The sequence below is a fragment of the Myxocyprinus asiaticus genome, chromosome 34, assembly GCF_019703515.2.
Source record: "Myxocyprinus asiaticus isolate MX2 ecotype Aquarium Trade chromosome 34, UBuf_Myxa_2, whole genome shotgun sequence".
Classification (NCBI taxonomy): domain Eukaryota; kingdom Metazoa; phylum Chordata; class Actinopteri; order Cypriniformes; family Catostomidae; genus Myxocyprinus; species Myxocyprinus asiaticus.
Window position 1 is genome coordinate 23,024,590 of NC_059377.1, and position 26,895 is coordinate 23,051,484.

The 26,895-nt window shown below is 36.3% G+C and overlaps 1 protein-coding gene across 4 annotated transcripts in view; it reads right to left on the reverse strand.

The window, feature by feature from the left end:
* Window positions 1-26,895, reverse strand: part of LOC127425319 (adhesion G protein-coupled receptor B2-like) — a 327,159-nt gene that overhangs the window by 199,886 nt on the left and 100,378 nt on the right. For all 4 annotated transcript variants that reach the window (XM_051671167.1, XM_051671166.1, XM_051671165.1 and 1 more), the window contains exons 2-3: window positions 15,010-15,090; window positions 12,203-12,388 (exon numbers count right to left, since the gene is read on the reverse strand). In XM_051671167.1, the coding sequence (XP_051527127.1) occupies window positions 12,203-12,388; window positions 15,010-15,090 (267 nt within the window). The remainder of the gene's footprint in view (window positions 1-12,202; window positions 12,389-15,009; window positions 15,091-26,895) is intronic.

Here is a 26,895-nt window from a genome sequence, read left to right on the forward strand (position 1 = left end):
GTCTAATTGGCATCTGCTAAACATATTAAAGATCAGATTTGTAAACATTCTAAATCACGGACATCTCAGGGTCATCTGCTGAATGTCTTATTGACATCCGAGACATGCTTATTGAAATATGTATAATAGATATAAACACACATCAAATAAATATCCAGGTGATGTACCTGTGCTACCGAGCAGCAACCACCGCCACACAAAGGTCTACCTGAGCAGCAAATTCAATTTCTCTGCTGTTGGTTTTCAGACACTCTCCACAGTTACATCAAAACAAACTGTTTCAGAGGAGCTCACCAAATTCTAACTGGCTAATTCGCCCTTAAAGGAATCACCAGTTCCGTCATCCTATCCAATCATCTTGCACTCTTGTCCAATGAAAGGGCATTTGAGGCAAGCGCATGTCGCTCGTACGTTCGTTTTATGGGTATGCATCTACGTAGATCTATAAAATGCATGCGTTCGTAAGTGTTTAGTCATACATGAACAAGTAAATAACTTAATTAACAAATATTACCAAAGCTTTCAATTCTGTCATCCGAGCGCTGTGCTAGCTCTCCCGTTCGAGCATGGTGTGAGTTACCATGCTCCGGCCGTGGGCTCCCCCGTTCAAATGCTGTGTGAGCTTCCAGGCTTCGGCTGTGGGCTCTCCTGTTCGAGCGTATTGTGGGCTTTCACAATCCGGCTGTGGGCTCTCCCGTCCGAATTACAGTGGGAACTCGCCCGTTCGAATGCAACCTGGACTCTCCCATTCATATCACAGCTAGGGCTCACCCTTTAGAAGGCTGTGTGAGCTAACTCACGTTTATTTGTATCGTGAGCTCTCCCTTTTGAAGTGTTGAGTGGGCTCTCCCATTCGAATGTGGTGTGGGTCCCCTATTCGATTGCTTGCTGTGGCTCTCCCGTTCGAATGCAGCGAGCAAGAACCCTCTCCCATTTGTACCGCAAGCTCCCGTTTGAATTGCAGCACGAGCCCTCCTTTTCGAACGGTCCATGTCTGGAGGTATACTGTAGGCATCCGCCACCATCAAATATCTATCAAAGCATATTATATATATAATACACTGCCACAACTGTAGTGTTTAAGGGCATTCTATAGGATGTTTAAAACAGGATATCATCTATTTTTCAAGGCCCATGCTCTATAATTAACCCTCTTTTCAATAAAGAGCTAATCTTTACTTTTGAAAAGTTAGGCCTCTATCTCTCTTACCATTTTTTCTCTTATCCTTCTCACTCTCTTTCTCTTGCCTTTCACGACAACCTGTCACAAAAATAAGACCTAAAACTAATTTATTTGACAAGTCAATATAGTGAAGTCTGAAAAACATCTGAGACCCAATGGCAAAGCTTTCCAAAATGAAAAGATTAAGAAACTCTCTTTATTCTTTAATGAAACAAAATTTAATGAGGACAAGCAGCATATGCCTTTGCAAAAATAAAAGCACTATCCCCTTTCAGGCTCTCACCACACAAGCAAACATTAATTAATATGAGTAACTTACAAAAACGGTCTGTTGACTGCACTTCAAGACAAATTGCAAACACTTTTCTTACACTTTGATTAAAGAGATGCAAATGATTGCTGTAATTTTACACTCAAATAGAGCTGATGTAATGTAGGAGTAAACATGCTGATGTTTACAGGTCATCCACAGAGATTCAAACAACCAATCATCCTTTACTCTATTCCAGGAGAAGGTTTATTAAGTTGACTCTGTCTTATTCCATGTTAACTATCATGAGATTACATTTCAGCAGCTGTTTTATACGACATCTATGAAGAGATTTTGAATATGAAGAGGGTGAGATGGGTTTTATGCATGGGTGAGTTTTGGTAGGTGAGAACAGGTGGAAGATTTGCTCCGTGACAGGCTGTAATCACTATCAGTCAAAGCCCCCCTGGCCAGACTGGCCCAGCTGTTCATTTGTGCCTTCTCAAATAAAAGACAACCACAGTTATTGGTTGTCACCCTAAAACCTTCAAATGTCAAACTAATGGAGGTTTTCAACTCTAGATAGGAATGACTGTTCTAACTGAAACCAAATTGAAATGTAACGGATAAATGATTTATTGCTCATCTCAGTGAAGTAATAACTAATCTTAGAAATAGATCATGTGCGCTAAGACCAGAGCGGCATTGTTGTAGAACAACAAATCCCTGCAGGTGAAGATACCAGTGATTGCTTCATCTTCTATTCTGATTGCAGTAGCTTAGGGATGGTTCACCAATAAATGAAAATTGTGCCAATTGGTACGTACCCTCATGTTGTTCCAAACCTGTATCACTTTCTTTCTTCCATGTAACACAGAAGGTGAATTTCAATAGAATACCCTGGCCGCTTTTTTCCATATACCGGTAATGGAAGCAAATGGAAACTGGGGCTGTCAAGCTCCAAGAGGACAAACAAGGACCTTATAATTATCATAAAAAAAAGTGGTCCATACAATTTGTGCATTAAATTCCATGTTTTCTGAAGTCATATGATAAAAACTGCAAACATTTACAGTAAGTCATTATTCACTGAAAACTTTCCTTCCTGTGAACTGTTAAAGGGATAGTTCACCCCAAAATGAAAATTCTCTCATCATTTACTCACCCTCATGCCATCCCAGATGTGTGATCTTTTTTCTTCTGCACAAATGAAGAAAACTAAATCTCCACTTTCATTTTCAGATGTGAAAGTAAAACTAAACAGTCACAACATGTGACTTTCAGATGTAAAAGTGAAAGTGGAGATTTAGAGTAACAAATGTGTTACATTTTGATCTGTTCCTCACCCACATCTATCATATCACTTCTGAAGATATGGATTTAACCACTGGAGTCAAGTGGATTATTTCATGTTTTCTTTAAGTGATTTTGGGAGCTTCAAAGGTCTGGCCACCATTTACTTGCATTGTATGGACCTACAGAGCTGAGATATTTTTCTAAAAATCTTTGTTTGTGTTCTGCAAAACAAAGAAAGTCAAACATCTGGAATGGCACGAGGGTGAGAAAATGATGAGAGAATTTTCATTTTTGGGTAAACTCTCCCTTTAATCTCTGCGACTGCATCAATTATTATATGAATTTGAACACAGGAACTGGATTAATCTGATCATCAATGAATCTTTCAGACTGGTTTTGTGAACTGGATCAATTAATTTATTAGAAAGATCTGACTCAAAACAGTTATGCGTTCACAAATCTGACATTGTTATTTCTCTCATGTGGCAGATGCCAAGAAATTACTTACATGTTGATCTATTCCTCACTATCATATCGCTTCAGAAAACTTTGAATATAGTGCAGAATATAGACTACTTCTATTATAGTTCTGTGAAGCTTTTTTTTAAAAATATTATTATTATTATTATTATTATATTATTATGGAGTTTGACGGCTTTATTCCTCAATTTACTTTCATTATATGGAAAAAAGTGGCCAGAATATTTAAAAAAAAAACAAAAAAAAAAACACCTTTTTTTGTTCCACAGAAGAAGGTAAGTAATACAGGTTTGGAAGGACATGAGTGTGAAATATAAATTACAAGAGAAATGTCATTTTTTGGTGAACTATTCCTTCAAATATCATGATCCGAGGCTGCACACCTCTTTCCTCTGTCTGAGTAGCACTCCAGCTAAAAAATACTTGAGACTGGCATAATGAAAGAATTTCAGAGAAAACCACAATGCATGGGTGCAGAAAGAGAAAGCAGAAAACACAGAGCTCAAGTGGCTTTCAGACTGAGACAGAGCATGAGATGCGAGATACTGACTTGAGGTAGACTGGGGTGAAACTAGAGGCAATAAGGACGGCACACAGAAAAGGAAAAGGAAAGGTCAGAGACAAGAGGACATGTGAATAGAGAGAGAAGACAGGAGACAATACTGAACTTGGAAAAAAGGGTGAAAAAAAAAAAAAAGAAAAAAAAAAGAGGAATTCATCCAGAAAAAGGCATAATGGCAGAAATTTCAAGCAGTTAAATGCAGGTCTCAGGTAAAGAAGAGAAAGAGAGTATACTGACTAGAGATAGACCGATAATCAGATTCACACTTTTCTACTTAATTGGTTATTGGTTTTTAAGATCTGGTCTATCTAAAAATTACACTATGTGATTGGTGAGTTTCTAAAGAACTTAACATATTTCAATTAAAAGTAACTTAGTTTGCATCTGTATTGTTCACAAAATTACTATTTATTGTGTGTGTATATATATATATATAATACTGCAAAACAACTAAATAAAATGGCATGAATAATAATAATAAAAATTATAATTGCAGTCTAATGTTCATTTTGTTATTAGTGTGTAATAAAAAAAAACAGAAATAAAACAAAAATTAAAATCTGGTTCTGCATATCAGTTATTCATCACTTAAACATAACAAATAACCTGTATCTTAAAAAAAAAAAAAAAAAAAAAAAAACAATCGGTCGATCTCTATTACTGAGATGAGGAAATGGAGATTAGTACTAACCAGGGCATACAGCTATATTGCAGAGTTTGGTTTGCACCTCAGGCCCCCCACAGTCCGTGCTTTGATGCTGGGGTACCACACAGATCCTGCTCCGGGTCCGAGAGCCACGGCCACACGTGGCAGAGCACAAACTCCAAGGAGACCACTCCTCCCACAGCCCATGCACTGCAAACACCAACAAAACCACCAATGGGGATGAGGGATGATGAAGGGAGGCGGGGCCAAGAGTTCTTCAGAAGACAGCTGCAACCCACTGGGGCAGGACACAGAGAGATGAAACCCCACCAACCTGATGAACAACCAATAGATCGCACCTCACCCTTCTGAAGCCCAGAGAAGGAAATTAATATGAGATAGCATGTATAACATGAAGGAAATGCCACTTTTCCTGTAGGAAGGAGCCCCAGAGTGCAAGATGTCAAGGCATGCGTAGTACAAAAGTAGATGAAATGCACCGTTTGATTATGAAATGCTTTCAGTTGATTGTGTTCCTGTGGAGAGGGTTTCAATGAGTTTACATTCCTCAAGGAGTCTTTGACTATCAATAAAAGCATTATGTTAAAGTGTTCCGTTTCTTTTGATGTTGGTTTAGAAAATATGAAATAGGAATAAGTATTCCTTAGATATATTCTTTAACTCTTTTTAACAGATATCAAATGGAGATGACAACAAATTCAGATATGACTCTATGAACTAATCCTGAGAATATGACTATAAGGTTGATAAGATGCTATAGGTGAGGGTGTGAATGACCTTTGCCAAACCACTACAATGCAAATACAGCTAACCTGAACCCAACACAGACAAGACCAGCCATACACCTTAAAACAAAGCACAACAACTTTCTACTCATGCTATTTTGTCTAGACTTGCCTATATAGTGCATATAAAAGGGTACAGTCACATTACGGATGTAAAAATCTTTATTTTTAATACCTTTAATATAAAACCTTTTAAAACAGACCTACCAGAGCTCAGAGGTTAAGCGATGATATATGCTTCTGTATTAGCCACAACTTGATATTGATTAATTATATATATATATATATATATATTACACTACCCATAATCCCAAAGAGAGATCCATGTATCAGAGCAGTCACTGTTTTTATAGAAACAGAACCACAACAGAAGCGCTCAGCAGCATTGTGAATGACCTAATTAAGTATTCCTACACTATCAAACAACTAAAATATTTGTATATATTTGAATTTTGTACAATTAACCTAAAATGTTTTGTCTTTTATGCTTACAGTCAATGACTTAAAGTCAATAGTTTTGTATTGTAGGCTACCTTCGTTTTTGAATTAATTGCTTCATTTGCAATGATTTATGGGATGAGCAGTTCATTGCCTCCCAAATAAAATTAATTACACATTTTTGTGTACCTTGTTTTTTTATTATTATAATGATTTATTTTTACCCCCTTCATGATTTTAATATAAATGTTTGCTTCAAAGTTTTGTAATGTTGCAATTCTTCTCAGACCTGCTTGGTCTGGTTCATGACTCAAGAAATATTTATTGAATATTTTTTTTTAAATGCCCATGGAGATGTAATGATGCAGATGATGTAAAAATACTTTCGAAACCATGGCCTGAAAAAGTTGGCAAAAAACAGGGGGCAGTCATCTGAGAGCAAAGAAGGCAGACATTAATATGCTATAAAGCAAGATACAGATGGAATGATGAAGAAAAGGAAGATGGTAGAGGTTGAAAAGAGTGATTTGGGTGAGGACAGCAAGAAAAACGAATCTTGACAGGGGATGGACAGCAAGAGAATTGGCCAAGATTTGGAGAAAGGGGCAAAAGAAAGTGTAAGGAAAAGAGACAGAGAAGGAGATTTAGAGGAGAATTGTTTTATATATATATATATTTTTTTTTTGAAAGAGAGAGGGAGAGATTGTAAGGGCACTACAGTGTAGAGGAGGAATGTACTGTGAATTATGCATGCTGATAAATAATTGATAGTGCTCTGTAGTGCAAAGCTCAAAGGAGCCATGTCTGAACTGCACAGAGCACTACGAATAAAAAACGCCCAAATGAAGCGAATGAGCAAGGATGAGAGAGCCAGAGAGGGCAGCTGGATGGCCAGATGACCAAAGGTACTTGTTTCTCGAACAACTTGGTATTAAAATAACTAAACCAATTAGATTTCTAAAGCCACATTCTGGACTCTTAAAAAATAAATAAATAAAAAATGCTCACCAAAAAAATATGTTTTTTTATTTTTTTATTTCATGCATGAAATGTCCCTAGTACCTGACAGATATCACTGAAATAGGTGTCCTGAAAAATCATACCTTTCTTTGTGACAGTACTGGGCTCTGTAAAATGCAAAACAAGAATATGATAAAATACTGCACATTAGGGCTGGGTAATGATACAGATTTACCAATTTGATTCTAATTCACAAGCTCTCGATTTTATTCTATTCTGATTTAAATGGGAATAGTTCAATTATAATGTGCATTTTTCTTACATACTGTATGAAAGAAATTCTCTCTCAGCTAATGCTTTTAATTATACAGGGGACCTTTTAACTTGGTACATTTTGAAAATATTAATTTTACAAATTGTATATTATCATTGGTTTTCCATCATTTTGGTCACATATTAGCATTTTAAATGTACACATTCATGTAATCTATAAATAAATATCTATTGTAAATATATATTATATGGCATATATATTATTATATGTTTATTGTTTACATGCATAATTTGTACTGTTTACAAGTTTTTACATTAATTTGTAGAACAAGTGCAACAATGGTACTGTCTCTTTAAAAATACAAGCAGTTTAGGAGTTGAGCGCATATCGACGAGACTGGAGTCGCCAGGATTCTTTACAACATCTGTGTCATGCCTGATTGGAATTAAATGTTTATTTTCTTGTTGTACTGACTGTAAATAAAAGAAAGGATATATAAAATGAGACATTGCTTATATCTCATCTTCAAACACATATTACATGTAAAGAGTAAAAAAAAAACCTTGACTTTTAGCAGGCAATGAAAGGATCTCGGTGCTGAACTTCTTTTCCACTATATTACTCAAACACTGGTGAGTGAAATCTTAACATTTACCAGCCAGTGGCTTAACTCAGACATTTCAGTTGCATAGCATGGAATTTGGTTGCACAAGCGAGTGTAGCCACACTGGGGTGAAAGATCGATCTTGGGATTCAAGAATTGATATCAAATGAACACCGATGCATTGAAAAATTTATATTTGTACCCAGTCTGGGTAGCTGGGTAGCCAATCCTAAAACTTGGAGGCTGCTGTCTGCCAACTTCAACTAATAGTGTGAGGTTGGGGCATGGCTTTGTCATGTTTGACGAACTTTGGCAGATGGGCAGAAAGTTTGAGAAACCTGTTTAGAACCAGTACCAATACTTTTGCAATTTCGCTTGGTGCCCGAAGAGGTGCCAAAAAAGTAACTAATCCTCTGTTATCAGGTCAGTGTATCATTTATAATATAACCTACAGTGGACTGAAAGCTCTTAAGGACATTTGGACAGCAAATCAGCAAGTTGTATGCTTGTCTGGACTTCCAAACAATTTGCCATTGGTGTTGGTAAGTCTTGGTCTGGTGATGCTGTTGATTTTGAGCTATAAATGGTGAAACATGACATTAGGATAAACACACTGATTTTGTGTGGCATTGGGAGAAGTTGAATACTGGCCTCATGTGCCAGCAGTGCTCATTGCCTCTCAGTAGACCTATTATGTACTGTTATATCCATCAAATCACTGTCTGTGCAACATCATGTAGAGGCTTTGAGCCTGTCTATCCTCTCCCCACAGTGGGTAACAAAACAGAAAACAAAACAAAAAAGGCAATACGATTTGATGTTGAAAGTTAGAGCAAGAGTCTAGACAGCAGATAGAAATAAATAAACAGGCACAGAATGACAGGTGGTTGTGGACTGGGTATGTGGGGCAAAAAAATCTGTTTTAACTTAACAAGTGTTTTGCTTGTGTTTGTGCTATATTTCTTAATAAATGCCACTAGGTTTAATACTTCATCATACTGTATAACATCCATACCGTTTTAAGTGTGTCTTAAGTGTCTGTATTCTTTTTGGGGCCACTGTATAACAGTTAAGACCAACAACAGTAGCAGCAAAAATCATAACTGAAGCAGTTACCCCTTAAAAAGCTGTGACAAATTACTTATTCTTGAATCCCAGTCTGTGATGTGTCAAAACAGATTTGCAGGACAAAAAACAAATGCATAGCACCACCTGATGGTTAATAGCTGTAATTGCCCCTTTTGCCCTAAGACTAATTTAACACTTACTGTGTGCAGTACCCAAGAAGAAGACAACACTATGGGAAAAATGCTAGGAATAACTGGAGAAGATAAAAACTGCTAAACATGTAAGGTCATTAAATTACCAAAAAGAGAAACATGACTGCATGCTGTCAAGCATAACACACCAAAGCCTCACCAGACTAAGTGAACAACATGTTCTTACATTAGAACAAGAGCTGTGTACCCAAAGCATTTTAGCAACCACATCAACCATACTCCAGCTCAAAACATCATTAAACCACTGCTTTATCTCTGATTAAAATATCCCATTACATTTCACATGAAATGATGAATGGCTAAAGGGTTGAAAGCAAAAACAACAGTCTAAAGCAATCGAGAGATAACCAGCATGTCTCTTGAAAATAAATAAAAAAAACAACAACAATTAAATAAATACATTTTCCAAATATGCTGAGTTTACTTAAACATCTAGGCCTCACCAGTCATTTCCCCTCTCTGAGAAAATTGCATCAGATTTAATTCATCAATAGACGTGTAAGCTTTGAAAAGAGTTTCTTCATTAAATTGAAGCAAGCTCTGCTCTGGTGCCCCAGCACAATGAGAACCAGCAGCACTAGGCATATCCTCCAACCCATTGTGCCAAGATGACAATTTCTTAAGGCTATCACGAAAAGATTAATTTTGATTTTGGGATTCATTGGGATGAACATTTTAGCATTGCAGATAAGTTGTTTTCTTGCCATAGAAATCTTTTGACTCTTAGCCTTTGTTTGGAATGAAGAAAATGCATTCTTTTAATGATATTTACAATTTCGTCTTTTGAGATGTAAGGATATGTAAGGGTGCTTTCACACAAGAACATCTGATATGAACCCGAGTCCGTTTGACTTCAGAGTTTCATTTGTTTGGTTGGTGCGAAAGTCCATGTGGATGTAGTTTGCAGTTTTCTACATGGTAAAAAAATGCCATGATTTTCCTGAAGAGTAGTGAAAATAGTCATAGTTGAAAAAAAGATAATTCACGCTGAACAAAATTCAATATATACACACACATATATATATATATATATATATATATATATATATATATATATATATATATATATATCTATATTTATATACATTTTTTTTTTTTTTGTATGGTAATTTTGATGGAAACCACTATTGATGGCTGTTGTCCACAATTGAGACAGAGCTTGAAATTGGGATCAACTAATGAGAAAATATAGGAATATTTAAGACAAGACTGCAGCAAGAATTGCCAATTTTTTAAAAACACCTATTTCATTCGAAGGCTCTGCTTGATCAGCTTTTAATAAAAAATCTCCTCTAAACTAATTCAGTCAAGTTCTGTTTGAATAAGAGCCAAGAGGAGGACCAAGGAACTTCCACTGAGAGCTAAGCTACATTGAAGCTACACTAGCTCAGGCTAATTTTAAACACACTAGGTTTCTTTTTCACCAGTGTGCATTCCTGTTAATCACTTTCTGAAAATAAACTATGCACACATACACACACGGCTACGCTCTAATAGCAACTTTGTGTATTGACGAGTTCACATTGTCTTTCCCGGCCAATTCTTTCCCCCGTAGTAAACATTGCCTGTCTGTTTATGTTGTGAGCATAAACAGTCTAAAATGCTCAACCCAAGAGCAAGCGTCTTGTATTCTTATTGTTGGCAATTTTACTTCCTTGTATTGATGAGTAGTTCCCTAAAATCAGCTTTTCTGTCTTGAGCATCGAAAATCTATGTTTGCAAATGTTTGCATGTCAGTCATTCATATCTAAGCCTCATTGATTCTTGTTCTGAATCAATCCACTGCAAGCACATGTTTCCAGCAGAAATCCTTCCCTTTTGATTTTCTTTCATCTTGCCTGCTTGACTAAAATCATCTAATGCTGTCCTTAACGGGATGGTTCACCCAAAAAACAAAATTTGGTCTCCTTTTGGCTTCCACAGAAGAAAGTCATACTAGTTTGAAACAAAATGAGGGTGAGTAAATGATGACAAAATTTTTATTTTCAGGTGAAATATCTCTTTAAATCATGTTCTAAAGCACTGATCTGTACACTGTGAAAGGCTGCAAAACACCCAGTGCTGAACATGGCAACCATGTCATCAAAGCCCAGACGATTAATATAGAACTCTGGCTGAATGCACAATGAGAGGTGAATTGAGTCACCCTGTTTTACATAAATATAGAATTAGCACACAGAATGACCTACACAGCTGATGAACCTCTTGAACAAAGGTCAGATAAAATATGATAACAAATTAGCATCCACTACTAAGCGTTTTAAGACAAAGAAAGAATATCATTAAAGTTGCACTTAGTAAAATTACTGAGAGTCACAGAGGTCACAAATACATGACCATGTAAAATCAGCTCCTCCATTCATTTCCAACAAAATGCTACTGTTCAGATTAAAAAAAAAAAAAAAAAAAAAAAAAAAAAACAATACCCCATCAGGTCTGTGGAAAGGGAAAGATTAGACTCTCAATTTAGCACTCATGGCCATACTTTATTGAGAATATAGTCATGGCTAGGGGGTTGTTAGGCACAATGTGCAGCAGAGAGACTTTATTCAAAATGCAGCATGGCCTTCTACATAATAATACTATTATCGACCCACATTTTAATTACAATGATATTTTGATTCACAAACACTCAAGTGCACTCAAGTGCATGCACAACAAAAATGCTATTGGAAGTCTTGTAAGATATCAATGCAATACAAAGAGTTTCAATAGTGCCCATTGTGCACAATGCCACAATAGACACTCTATCCTCTATAGAAATGTTTTCTAGCAATGCAGTGTGTGTGTGTCAGTGTATGCATGCATGCATGTGTATTTTAAGCATGCAGTGGAGGGAGTGCCAGTGTGTGTGTGTGTGTGTGTGTGTGGGCAGGTTTAAGAGGTTTACGAGGACTTGTTTTTAGGTTACAAATTGGTAATTACAAGGGTATTATGCTATAAATGTGGTTTATGAGGACATTTCTAGTGTCTTCATAATATTAATTGCTTAAAAAAAACATACTAAATGATGTTTTATTGAAAATGTAAAAATGCAGAAAGTTTTTTGTGAGGGTTAGATTTAGGGGTAGTGTTAGGGTTAGGGGATAGACTCTATAGTTTGTACAGTATAAAAATCATTATGTCTATGGAGAGTCCTCATAATGATAGCTGCACCAACGTGTGTGTGTGTGTGTGTGTGTGTGTGTGTGTGTGTGTGTGTGTAGTGTGTAAGGAGTAATATTGATATGATATGATCTCGGACTGCATGAGATCATATCAGTTTCTTTCATGCACTGGCAAATGTTCACTTTACAGAGCAATAGCAAATATTCAGCTAAATGTTTTAATGGTGCGTACCATTTGTGTACAGTGCTCATGCAATGCATACTGTAGGAAATGTAAGGGTGTATGTGTGCATCCAAGAGCATGGAGGTACACTACCTGCTTGATGCTGCGGCTCACCTGGGCAGGTGGCAGTGTTGTTGCAGAGTCGTGTCTCCCTCAGCGGGCCACTGCAGAGGGTCCCGTAAGGAGAGGACACACACGAACGTGAACGAACCTGCCAACCCTGCCCACATGTCAGCGAACACACACTCCACTGAGACCACTCCTCTGCTGCTGGGTCACCTACAAAACACAAGAGAGAGACAGTGAGTGAGAGCTGGAAAGAGAAAGAGGGAGAAATGTTGAAATCCCAGACAAATTACCAAACAAAGTCATATATGGCTAGATTCAGACAGAAAATTCTGACATGTTTCTCATTTAGGAATAAATTCACTTGAATTTCAAAATTTCTTAGTAATTGATATGTCCTCCTTTAGCTTTAATGACAGTATGCCCTCAAGCTTGCACAAACTCTAAATGTTAGTGCAAAATCTGATGATCCCTGTAATCTCAGCATGATTTGAGAATGTTCCAAAGAGCATCTTGTGTGCTTATATTGTAGCAAGGAAATCTGACAAATTGTACAAGTGAATTAACATTGTCAGTGTCACAAATTTGCTTACATTTTATTAATGGCTTAAAATAGTAAAAAAAAACAAAAAACAAAAAGGTTTTCTTATTTATTTTGTAATTTTACGTTACATTGTATTAAATGCTTCAGCTTTGTTTATTTTAGGTTTACATTAGAATTTGAATCCCAGATTTTCAATGTTCTCAGATTTTGGACCCCACTAAAAGCATTGCGAACTTAGAACACATAAGTTCCTGGGAAACCATATAATGGCTCTTTCAATTTCGTGTTGAGAGACAGAAGGAGGGCTACAACAGCTGAGATGGTAAATGAGGTAGACAGCTCTGTGAGGGACCTTAGGCCTTAATAGGACAGTTAACCCAAGAAGGAAAGTTCTCCCATCATTTACTCACCTTTATGCAATCCCAGATGTGTATTACTTTTTTTCTTCTGCAGAACACAAATTAAGATTTTTAGAAGAATGTTTCAGTTCTGTAGGTCCTTACAATGCACGTGAATGGGTGCCAAAATGTTGACGTTTCAAAAAGCACATTAAGGCAGCATAAAAGTAATGCATAAAATTTCAGTGGTTAAATCCATATCTTCAGAAGTGATATGGTAGGTGTGGGTGAGAAACAGATCAATATTTAAGAAAATTTTTGCTAGAAATTCTTCCCCCTGACCAGTAGGGGGCATATGCATAAAGAATGTGAATCGCCAAAAACACAAGAAGGAGAATGTGAAAATTCAAGTGGAGATTGACTGAGCAGGGTGGAGAATATATAGTAAAAATTTACTAAAATATAGATCACCCACAATTATATCACTTCTGATGACATGGATTTAACTACTAGAGTCATATGGATTACTTTTATGTGGACATATGTGATTTTTGGAGCTTCAAAATATTGGCACCCATTCACTTGCATTGTATGGACTTACAGAGCTGAGAAATTCTTCTAAAAATATTTTTTTTTGTTCTGCTGAAGTCATACACATTCGGGATGGCATAAGGTTGAGTAAATGATGAGAGCATTTTCATTTTTGGGTGATCTATTCCTTTAAGTTTATTTAGGTATTCACATAGACCTACTTTCCATTGTCCCTCCCAGGCCTCCAGCAACTTAAAAAAGGTGTTTTGAGAGGTGTTGCAAGGACACTAACAGCAGGAGCAACCTCAAAAGCCTGGGCTGCACTTAGTGTGTGGCAATCCAGTAGACTAAGTTCCCCGGTTCCTTTTATGTTGTCTCTGAATGCTGTGTCCTTGGATAGAGGCAACATCACGAAGCGAATGGGCAAATTAAATTAATTGCACGTCTCATAATCACATCATATCTTAATTTGCATGTGGTGAGTCAGAGCTTAGCCTTATCCGCAGAGCTGATGAGTGGAGAATAGAGGTTTGGGGGCTGGTGGGGACAGGCATGCTACGGGAGTTTACGTACATGAGTTTTTGTGATGAGGTCAGAGAAAAAAGTGTTGTGTCAATTACAGCAAAAAGAGGACATTCAGTAGTTTTAATAAGGCCATTCATTGCTTATATTTTGCACAATTCTTAGATTTAAAACAAAGGAAGAGGTGAAAAAAACAAAAACAAAAAACAAATCTGGATTAAGTACTAGTACCATGGGGTGCTCCAAATGTCCAGAACCTTTTTCACTTTATGCCTTAAATGAATATCCCTGGTTCAGTACAAGTTAAGCTCAGTTGAAACCATCTGTGGCATAATGTTGATAAAAAAAAAAAAAATGTAAAATTTAAAAAAAAGACTTTCAACTTGTCCCTCATTTTCTTTAAACAAATGTGCAGTAAAATTGAGATTACAGTTAGGTAACTTACAATGGAAGTGAATGGAGCCAATTTTTGGAGAGTTTAAAAGCAGAATGGTTTATAAAGTTTTTAATTTTATAAAAGCACTTCATTCTTCTGTTAAAACTCGTGCATTATTTGAGCTCTAAAGTTGTTTAAAAAGTAATTTTTATGGTTAGTTAGGGTGTATGGCGTTATGTGATCATGGTAACGAAGTTGTAAAATTTAGTATAGTATTGTGGAGTATGTAAAACATTTATGGATTGGCCTTCATTATCTTCCATTGTAAGTGCCTTACTGAAACAAAGATTTTTCAAGAATAGGAGGGACAAGTCGAAAATAATTTATGTGGTAATCAACATTATGCCACAAATGCTGTCAATTGAGCTTAACTTGTATTGAACCCAGAATATTCCTTAATGACATCAAAGTGCTGTCCATGGTGCTGAAATGCAATTCAACCAGCTAAGGAGATGGAGATCACCTGTCTGTGCCTGGAACACACCTGGCTGGTCAGCTGACCGTGGCCTCTGCGTTTTCACCTTCTGCTCATCATCGTCAGGTTCTGGGAGGACACACAAAACAATATGATATATTAAAGCAATAAGCCAAAAGAGGTCACGAGTTGGTGATTTTTCTATGGTTAAAGGGTGTTGGGCATGATGTGAAGTGGAGTGCTTTTATAAAATAATATACAAATAATTTCATCAATAATTACATAAACTTATGTTTAAAATCAAAATAAACAATTTTTCTGCCAAGTAACATAGTTCATTAGATGAACTATAGTTGATATTGTAGACACTGTATATAGACTTGGCATATTAACATATAATTCATTTTAAGTGTGATTACAACACATCCAATTATATTTCAGAAGCAAGAACTAACAATTTTATAAAATCACAACAACCATTTTTAATACACATACATTTCAGATAATAATCTTACAGTATTTTAAAGGTTCAACACTTACATTTCTTTTTTATTAATGTTAAATTGATGCAGAAAGTTGTACAATCACAAAACTTGTAAAGCCAACACACTATTAGCACTGTTTTACATATATGTGGTAAAGAGCACTGCACTGAACATTCTCTTGTATATTAAATGAAATTTAGTTTCCATTGTGTAAGTGACATTTAAATAAGTATGATTCTCAAAACCTTCTTTTGTAGCCATGAGTGAACTTGCTTAACATTATGTTTTTTGTACTTTTGACTTTTGTACTTTTTGGAGGTTGACAACCCCTATTCCCCTTCCATCTTTACTGCATGGAAGAGAGCAGTATAAACATTCTTCAAACGTTCTCATTTTGTGTTTCATGGAAGAAAGTAAGTCATTTGGGATTGTAATGACAAAAGGAGAGTAAATAATGACAGCATTCTCATTTTAAGGTGAACTATCCCTTTATTTAAGGTTAGAACACATTTTTATTTATTTATGTCAACTGAGTACTGAGTAAAAATAGCTTGAGATTATATTGGAAAAACACACTTCAGTGCAGTGTCTTTCTGAAATGTGTACTCTTTAAATAGATTACACATTAAATTCTACTGCATTTATTGGCTCTCAGAAAGTACAGAAGAGCCAGACTCCTTTTTCACTCTGTGGCACTCGCTTCTCTTGAGCTGATTGGTCGACTTGACCTTTTGTTCTGCATGAATGAGGAGATGAACTGCATACGATGCTAATAAATTCCACGGGCATATGCAGGAAGAGAGGATTTTCATAGGACATGGCAGGAAAAAGGAAGGAAGATTAGGAAGAAAACACTGGAAGACAATGTGGATTCTATGAGGCACTTCCTAAATTACCACTCAAAGACAAACTCTACAGTTTACAGATGCTTAGAATAATTCACAATCATGAAACACATCCTCAACCTGAACAAAACAAAATCCCCTTTTATTTGGCGTGATTTATTCTTTAGCAAGCTCCTAAATCCAATGCTAAATTCATCTTAGTCAAGAGGTGGAGAAATAAACTCCCAAAACAGACCACAGTTTTGCAGAAACCTTCTCGGTTTTGCATTAAATTCTATCATTGTGAAAAGTAGTTCACAGGTCAGCGTGGCTGGGATTTTAAATGCAGATGCTAGAGAAAAGTTAAAGATGCAGCTGTTTATTTATGTATATGAACAGTGGAGGACACAAAACCTTTAGCCCTGTATTTCAAACAGAAAACTTAAATATATACCGCCTTTAATATTTAAACATAAGTAGAAACTGCATAAAAGTGAGAGTACAGGGTTGGTTGAGAGTGAGAACACAAATATTGGACTCCAAAGCTAAATTTAGTTTCTTAGACAATGATCTGTCCTGTGAAAAATGAGTTTGCCTCAATTATGCTCATATTTAGACAATCCAGTGATACTATTTTATTATCCACATTAGACTGGACAATTACAAACTTTTGAAGCCATTTTTCTCTGTTTCAGTCACTGAATTTTTGTTTTGTAAGGCAGAATAGACCAAGAACAAATTGAGAATGCAGCATAGGAAAAGTAAAGTTGTGTTTTTTTTTTTGTTTTGTTTGTTTTTTTGGGCAAACAGAGCAGCATCACATACATTGGAGCTCATGGGATGGATTGATACTCCAGAGACTTCATCCCATTGGCTTTGTCAAACAGACCTGATTACCAGCGCTTCCCACAGGGCCTGCATTAATACGCTTATGATAGCACAGACACGCATGCAGACAATCACACTAATTTACTCTGTCACAGAAAAAGACAATAGTGGTGTCAGGAAAGGTGTTTTTTTTTTTTTCTTCGTTCCTTTTGTATCTCACTCCTACGCCTCTCTTCGCTCTGCTTCTGTTGTTCATTGTTGGGTCTCTGCCACTGTCTCTTGTTAGCAAATAGTTTAGAGAGCATTTCTCTTTTTTTTTTTTTGCCACATTTTATTAAGAGACATAGGCTATGTTTGGAATGTAATAGTAGCTTACTATTTACTGAATTCTTCATAGTATACACAGAGTATACAATACAAATTACTACTTTTTATATATATATATATATATATATATATATATATATATATATATATATATATATATATATATATATATATAGTAAATGTAACAGTAAGCATTATTCCACAACAGACATTTTAAACTGTATGCTACATTGTTTCATATGACTTCAGTTCAATGAGTGTCATCCAGTTATCATCATGTTAATTAAAACTGTTATTTTGCATTTTTAATCCAACTTTATATTTAAAGTGTATTAACAATTGGCAGTCCGATCAAATAATGAGTTAAGAAATAAATATTAATTTACTTCCGGTTTGTTCATCACACTGGAAATGCTTACAGAAATTACGCATTTTGCGCACAGTATAAATACTATATTCTGCAGTAATAACAGTAGTATGCCATTCTGAACATAGCCACAGTAGGAGACAGGAATTCAAGGGGAAGAAATATAAATGGAATAGGAACATGACCCGAGCCAAACTCGAGCCCGGGTCTCCCACACAAGCACCACAATTAATATGCCGGAGTACCCGCACTGAACTTCTCAAATGCAACCACTCTGACACATTTAAGTAAGATAAAGGTAGAATAAACATGTTCTAGAAGGAGCTTCATCTTTGTATCTAGATAAAGTCCAAAGAGTAGGGCAAAGGAATACCCTTAGACCCATTGCTTCATGTCTTTGCATGATAGGGTTCCAGTACATTTCCCCAAAATCATGTACACCTCATCTTTCAGGAGATGCTTAATACCATCTCCATTAACCACCACCCTGCTCCTTCCTGCCGTATTCACAAAGTGTCCAGTGTACAGCAGCAATTCTCAATAACATCCAGTAATAACATCAGTCTCTAATCGGTCTTTGTGTCAGTACAAATTATAAAACTATACAGCAGTGTTTCCCAACATTTTTTGTATTTGTACCCACACCTTATTTAACCATTTATCAACACCAAACATGAAATGTGTTCCTTTAATCTCATATTATAATATGTGAATATAATATGATCATACATTATTATAATACAATATGTGTAAAACAGACTCACAAGTAGGTTGTCACAATTATGAAATTTGGCTGATGATTAATTGTCAAACAAATAATTGTGATTATGACGATTAATTGTCTCTATAAGGACTTTCACGATTAATTGTCATATTTTTTAAGGAGTGCTTTTTTTCTGCATGTGTGCTTCATACACCTTAAGAAATAATTTATACATATTTAACTTCAAATATATAAATCAAATAATTTATTAGGAACAAACTATGATTTCATTTTAAGGCTTTAAAAACTTACAAATGACATTAAAAATAATGTTTTGAATATCAAAATATTGCTAAATACTTAAAATATGTCTCTCTTTTTGGTCTACTTTAGTTTTAATTTTACATTCACTTCAACTGTACATTTTTTTTTAAATAAAAAAATAAAATATAATTATATATATATATATATATATATATATATATATATATATATAATTATTATTATTATAGTATATTTTTATTATATTATGCAATAGTAAAACATTTATTTCCTAATTTTTTCACTTTCACACATTACTTTAATACTCTGATTAAACCCACAAGCCCTTATTTGTCATAAAGAAAAATCTTTGAGATTTATTTTATTTAATTTTTTATTTTTTTTTCCTTTTCTCCCAATTTTTGGAATGCCCAATTCCCAATGTGCTTTTAAGTCCTTGTGGTCCAGGTGGCGGAGGATGAATCCCAGACGCGTCTGAGCATCTTATCACATGGCTTTTTGAGCGCGTTGCCATGGAGACATAGCATGTGTGGAGGCTTCACGCCATCCACTGCGGCAACCACGCTCAACTCACCACGTGCCCCACCGAGAACGAACCACATTATAGCGACCACAAGGAGTTTACCCCATGTGACTCTACCCTCCCTTGCAACCGGGCCAATTTGGTTGCTTAGGAGACCTGGCTGGAGTCACTCAGCACGCCCTGGGATTCGAACTAGCGAGCTAGCGAACTCCAGGGGTGGTAGCCAGCATATTTTACCAATGAGCTACCCAGGCCCCCTTGTTTCGTCATTTTATCACTCCACAGAAATGCAGCGTACGTCTGCACCTCTGTGTCACTGCATATCATTAACACTGCATGTATGAACCAGTAACATTTGCCATTAACATGATCGATTAAAGCGAAACCAGAGCGCTTTGCATTCACTATCAATGTTTATACTTGTTCGTTTATATTTTCGCGGGAGTTTGGAGCGAATCTCTGCTGACAGCGCACATGAGAGTACTTCACACACACTCTTCAGGACAGGAGCTGGTTGATGTCGGTGTGGCGGTGCGGCTCAGTGATGCTCGGACTCGGAGTTGACACTCTGAATGACACACAAACACGCCGTTCATGGAATTAATACAGTATATTTGCTTAAAATTCCCTTATTTTGGGCATTAAAATGTGAATGGAATTTAGAATGCTCAATAATCGCGGTTGTCTCAAAGATGGTTATTTAATAATTACGACAGGTCTACTCACAAGCAGCACATATATTCTGCTACAAGTGTCGTCCACGCATATTTATAAAACTAGCTCACATGGAACACAAAATTTTTTCTTTGAAACAGCATCACTGAAAACATAATGTGATTAATCAAGATCAGTGGTTGTTTTAATCTATGAGTAGTTTTTAGGCCACATCCACAAATATGTTTCTGTTTGAAAATGCATAGATTTTACTAAGTTTAGTCCATTCATCCACACTGAAACAACATCGAAAAAGACTTTGGAAAATGCTCGCTAGTACTGAATACTTTTGATAATTCAACTCCAGCTTCAAAATTTCTCCACAGTTTTAATATGTATATGTTACAGTAACAGGAACTTCCGCATTCCATGCCGTATTATCCTTGTAACCTCCGCGTAAAGCACTAAAATATAGTATTGATTGATAGTTAATAACTAGTAGCACTAGAAAGGGAAGTTTGGGCTGTTTCTATGAAGGATGCTTAAACAGTGGTTTAAGAAAGTAGTACTAAACACAAAAGCGTTTTACAGACGAAAACCTGGAAATTGTTTAAGTTAAAAACATGTTGGACTACATGTTTTAACTGTCCACTGGTCATAGCAATATCTTACATTTTGTTCTCTTCCTTTCAAAGAGAGTCAAAAGATTTCCTTAAACTCTTGGCCATTTTTAAAGGTGCGCAAAACTGGTGAAAAGTTGTATTACCTTCAGTGGCGTAAGTGTCATGTGAACACTGGGAAGGATAGGCATACATCAACCCATCGCTTAACTCAAACACATCTGTTTACTGGTGTTTTCAGAACACCGGCGCCTTTTCGCAGTGGAGAGAGAGCTTGCGCGCTCATGATTGCCAGATTGTGCAACTAAACTGGGCAGAATATTTCCAAACTGTGCAAGTGTAAAGATCTGATTCGGGATTGCCTCTCATGATATACCCAAAATATGCTGCAATCTAACTCTGATTGGCTCATCACGCTATTTAAAATCTGTTATTACTTAAATGTTGAGAATAAAAATTATTTTATGTGCATGATTATTTCTAAGTAATACATGACACAACGGATCATCTAAGTGATAGTTTACACAAAAATGAAAATACTCTCATCATTTACTCTCCATCATGTCATTGCAGATGTATGACTTTCTTTGTTCTGCTGAAAACAAACGAAGATTTTAGAAGAATATTTCAGCTCTGTAGGTCCATGCAATGCAAGTGAATGGGTACCAAAACTGTCAAGTGCCAAAAGGAAATAAAGGCAGAAGAAATAAGTCATCAATAAGACTCAAGTGGTTAAATGCATGTTTTCAGAAACAATATGATAAGTGTGGGTGAGAAACAGATCAATATTTAAGTCCTTTTTTACTATCAATCTCCACTTTAACTTTCTCATTCATCTTCTTTTTTAAGAAAAGAAGGATTTGCATTCTTCATGCATACCACTACCTGCTGGGCAGGGGGAAGAATTTATGGTAAAACCTGACTTCAATATTGTTCTGTTTCTCACTCACACTATCATATCACTTCTGAAGATATTGATTTAAACACTGGAGTCATATGGATTACATTTATGCTGCATTTATGTGCATTTTGGAGCTTCAAAATGTTGGTACCCATTCACTTGCATTGTGAGGACCTACAGAGCTGAAATTTTCTTCTAAAAATTTTTGTTTGTGTTCAGCAGAAGAAAGAAAGTCAGTTCATGATTTAAAAAATAAGTAAAATAATAATAATTTTTTGGACTCTGCCTTTAAGGGGATGGTTATGGAGGATGGTGGATTTACAAGTGGAATGGTTTTTGTCATGTCTTTCAACAAGGGGGATGGCATCCCTTCGCATCCCCCCTCAACTCGAGCCCTTCATGGGGTACAAAAACCCCTTGTTGGGTTTTATTGCCAAAAAGCATTGCTGCCTTGAGAAATAGATGCACTTCAAATGCTTTTTGCTATTTATCATTAGCAATAAAGGGATGCTTGATCAATATATGCAAACAGTAAAAAAAAAAAACTGTTTCTCAAGCGAAGACTCAGTCATGTGATGAAGCATAATCCTCCAGAGATATCTGCAGCAGTGGGGTGTGTAACCTGCCCAAGAGTCCAGCACGCTAAACAGATCTTGATTATCCTGGGATGCCTTCTGTGCGTTTCCCCTTGAGAGCCACCTTTATATATTTCGAGCATCCGGTTTGTGTGTGCATATGCGTACGTGTGTTCATGACGCTGGCACTTTAAACACTAAATGAAAGGTTGAATTATATGTTTCCACCACCTCGACAGCTTGTTCTTGGAAGCCAAAAATTAAGATAAGTGGTTAGCTCAAACTGAAGCCATTTAATTATTTTATTTTTAATTAATTATCTTTATTTATCACACATTTGCAGTGAAATTCTTCTTTTTCACATATCCCAGCTAGGCTGGGGTCAGAGTGCAGGGTCAGCCATGATACAGCACCCCTGGAGCAGATAGGGTCAAGGGCCTTGCTCAAGGGCCCAACAAGACTCTTGGCGGTGGTGGGGCTTGAACCCCTGACCTTCTGATCAGTAACCCAGAGCCTTAACTGCTGAGCTACCACTGCCCTAACATTTTAATTGAACAGCCTGCCAGTGTGTCATGGGTTCAAGTAAAGCCCATTCTTCTAAACATCCTAAAGCATCCATTCAAAACATTCATTCTTAACAAACAATACTAACCTTACCATCCGTTACAGCAAACCCAGTTTAAAGTAGGGGAGGCAGGGGGCAACTGTTATTTTTTTTTTTTTTTTTTTTTACATTTCATTTTCCACTGAATATAACTGGTATAAGAAAGATTTATATGTGGCAAAAGAAACTGTGTCATTAATATATTTATCATGATAAATATTTAATTATAATGAGCATTGATAACACTTTACTCAGGTATTAAATAGTATTAATCTACTGTATCTCATATAAGTGAGCACCGCAAAGTTATCATGCTTTAAATCTTAATGAATATGTTTCACCTTTATATGGTAATTATTTTTTTAACTGTCAGAAGTAATATTTATTTAAAGCAAAAGACTTTAAAAAGAGTTAAAAAGTGGTACCTGCATCTAAGTGGGGCCTGCATTATATTTATCTGAAATAAGTTATCTGAAATATCTAAAAAAAAAAAAAAATATTGCTCAAATATATACAGTAGATCATCCAAAAACTAGATACTTTGATGAAATAGCATTCATAATGCATTTTAAAGATTCAATTTTGCAATTCAGTCATATTTTTTTAAATTTATTTCATAACTAGTGTTACATTTATCCATGGTGTAAGAATATGTCATTCATGTTAACTTTTATCTAGCAATCTATTAGAAAGATAGATAGATTGAATAAACAGTGTGTAACAATAGCCACTGGTCTCCCTTACACAACAGAGTGCGGTTTTGGTAATGCTTTGTGAAAAGTACATCTCAAAGTACACTAAAACACTTAGCTTTGCAACAAACCACATGGAGGTACCATACCAGCCACAGTCAGACACAAAACAGATGTACCAGAAGAAAAATCGGCATCAGTTCCAGAGAAAGAATCTATCAGCACCACATGCCAGCAATGCATCTCCAACAGAAGCCTGCTTCTCCACAAGAATATCAACAACTCCCCATGCTACTTCCGATGAGTTATTTGAGTGGTAAATAAGACTGGTCCATTAGTCTCTGGTCGGGGTGGACAATTGTTATAAAAGTGTATATCTCTGCTGAGCTGCCATTAAGCTACAAATAGATAGTAAATAATACAAAAACCTTAGTTCAGGACACTGTGTTGGGCCTCCCCCATAAAACAATTATGATTTAAGTGTTACAGACAAATAGATTTAGATGTGGACAAGCAAACTGTAGTAGAAGCAGCCATAAAGAATCGATAGGGCTAAAAAAAATGAGTTAACTGACCTTTCAAGACTTTCCTCAGCTTGGTTTTGTGTCTTGGGGCTTTCAATTGTAAAATATTTGGTGGAGATCACTGGGTTCGTATGTTGAATGGACTTTGGATAAATTCATAATGCTTGTGTTCATGTGTTTGTGCTTTTGGGATCAACTTTGTCTCATATGTTTATTCTAAAATTCCTTAGGATAAATAGAGAGACAAATGAGAGCATTATTGACATACAGTAAGAGTAGAGTGCCCTAAAATAAATGTAGATAGCATAGCTGATATAATTTGGTCTTTTGAGAATACATTTTTCATATTGAAATCTGAATTTTGATGGCAAACTTTGGTATCTTGGAATTGTTTAGATCTCTTCTGAAACTATAGAGGAGACATACAGTATGAGACGGTAAAAAAAAATGAAAAGCAGACAACTTGATCTTCACTTAATCTCATTGCTATCTAAGAGAAACAGTTGAGATATAGGTGTTGAACAGTCTGCATGAAGTGTAAATGTATGTATATACACTCACTGAGAACTTTATTAGGAACACTATGGTCTTATGGTAAAGTGCTCGACATGGTCTTCTGATGTTGTAGACCATCCACCTCAAGGTTTGATGTGTTGTGCATTCTGCTCACTATAATTGTACAGAGTGGTTACCCGAGTTACTGTAGCCTTTCTGTCAGCTCGCACCAGTCTGGCCATTCTCCGTTGTCCTCTCTCATCAACAAGGCATTTCCGTCTGCAGAAATAGAAGCGTAAGCGGTAGTTCTCGCAGGGAGACTCCTAGTAGCTCCATGACTTTCAATCAAATCAGGTATCTCATCCAATCATAATCCAGCCTCTGCTTCATAAACTCCAGCTGTTGTTCATCTCTCGTTATGTTGCTGTTCGTTTTCACCCCTTCCACCCCATCACCACCAGTTCAGGTCCCATCCAGCCAGGGGGTAAGCTCCTCTCTCCTGCCGTCATTGCTTTCCGGCAGGATCTGTCGGTTTGAGTGATAAATCTGAGCACTGAACCGTGGGACGGGGGCAATTATTCTATCACTACTTAGTGATCAATTCTCATTGACATGAGTCTTTCTGAGAGAACTGCCACTCACTGGATGTTTGGGGGTGGGGGATATGTGTGAAGATCAACAGTTACAGAAATACTCAAACCAGCCCGCCTGGCACAAACAATCCTGCCATGTTCAAAATCACTGAGATCACATTTTTCCCCATTATAATGGTTGATGTGAACATTGACTGAGTGTGTATATATATGTTTTCATATATCAATTAACATCATACAAGGTGCAGTAAACATAAAACAAGCTAAATCAGTATTTGGTGTGACCACCTTTGCCTTCAAAACAGCACCAATTAACATAGGTACACCTGCACACAGTTTTTCTTGGTTGTTGGCAGATAAGATGTTCCAAGCTTCTTGGAGAATTCGTCACAGTTCTTCTATCTATTTAGGCTGTCTCCATTTCTTCCATCTCTTCATGTAATCCCAGACTGACTCGATGTTCAGTGGGGGGCTCTGTTGGGGTCATGCCATCTTCTTTTCTGTTCTTTTATATTTGCAAAAGGAATGTATGGAAGTCTAAAATGTATATTTCCTATTGACACACTAAAGCTGAAGATATAAATAACCATCTTAAGACAAATGTTTTTGTGAATCATCTTATGTGCCTAACACTTTTGCACAGTACTGTATATATATATATATATATATATAAAAAATATAAATAACACAACATAATGACAGATTCAGACACTGAGGGCTCCCCTCAGTGTCTGAATCTGTCATTATGTTGTGTATTTTCTTGTGTTTAAGTATGTGTTCACATATCCTTGTTGTGGAGATTACATCTGACTCAGTGAGCCACACAAAGAAAGTGATTTACTGCTCATCCTGTCCACATCCCTCTCCTCTGACTATGTTTTATGCACTGATGTCCCCAAACTGTAAGTGTGTGTGCGTGTGCATGTGAGCATAAGGCTATTTATGACTATACTCCCTAGAATGTGTGACCCATTCGGCACAATTATAGGAGTGTGTTTATTTATGTATGTATTTCCTTGTCAACATAATTTTATGTGGCAGGGTCAAGTCTACAATGTGACTTTGGGATTTGCCATTGTAAGTTTCTGAGGGAGGATGTGTGTCTATGCGTTAATCACGGTTCTGCACTGCCTTTACAGTCAAACATCAATGGGACGCTTGCTCAAGAAAGACTATAAGTCTGTCCCATTTTGAATGCTTCTGCACTATTCAACATCATTTTGCAGTTAGTAGTGTCTTCACACTGAAAAATTATGTAGTAACGTAGAGTACAACAAGTACTCAGATTATGTACTTTTTTAGTTTGGACTCTTCATGCACTCAACAGTCACAGCTAGTGCAGTGTTAGGGAGTAACTAACTAAAAGTAGTGGCCCTACTTATAGGCATAGTTCACCCCAAAACAAAATTATTTCATTATTTACTCACCTTCGTGCCATCCCAAATGTGCATGACTTTCTTTCTTCTGCTAAACACAAATATTTTTAGAAGAATATTTCAGCTCTGTAGGTCCTCACATAGCAAGTGAATGAGTACCAAAATGTGAAGCTCCAAAAACTACATACAGGAAAGATAAAAGTAATCCAAACAACTCAAATTGTTTAATACATGTCTTCAGAAGTTATATGATAGGTGTGGGTGATAAACAGATCAATATTTAAGTAATTTCTTACTATAAATGATCATCTCTGTCCAGTAGGTGGCATGAAGAATGTGAATTGGCAAAAAAAAAAAAAAAAAAAAGTGAATAAGGTGAAAGTGAAAGTGGAGATTGATTGTAAAAAAGCACTTAAATATTGAACTGTTTCTCACCCACACCTATCATATCACTTTTGAAGATATGGATTTAACCACTGGAGTCGTATGGATTACTTTAATGCTGTCTTTATGTGCTTTTGAAGCTTCAAAATGTTGGTACCCATTCACTTGCATTGTATG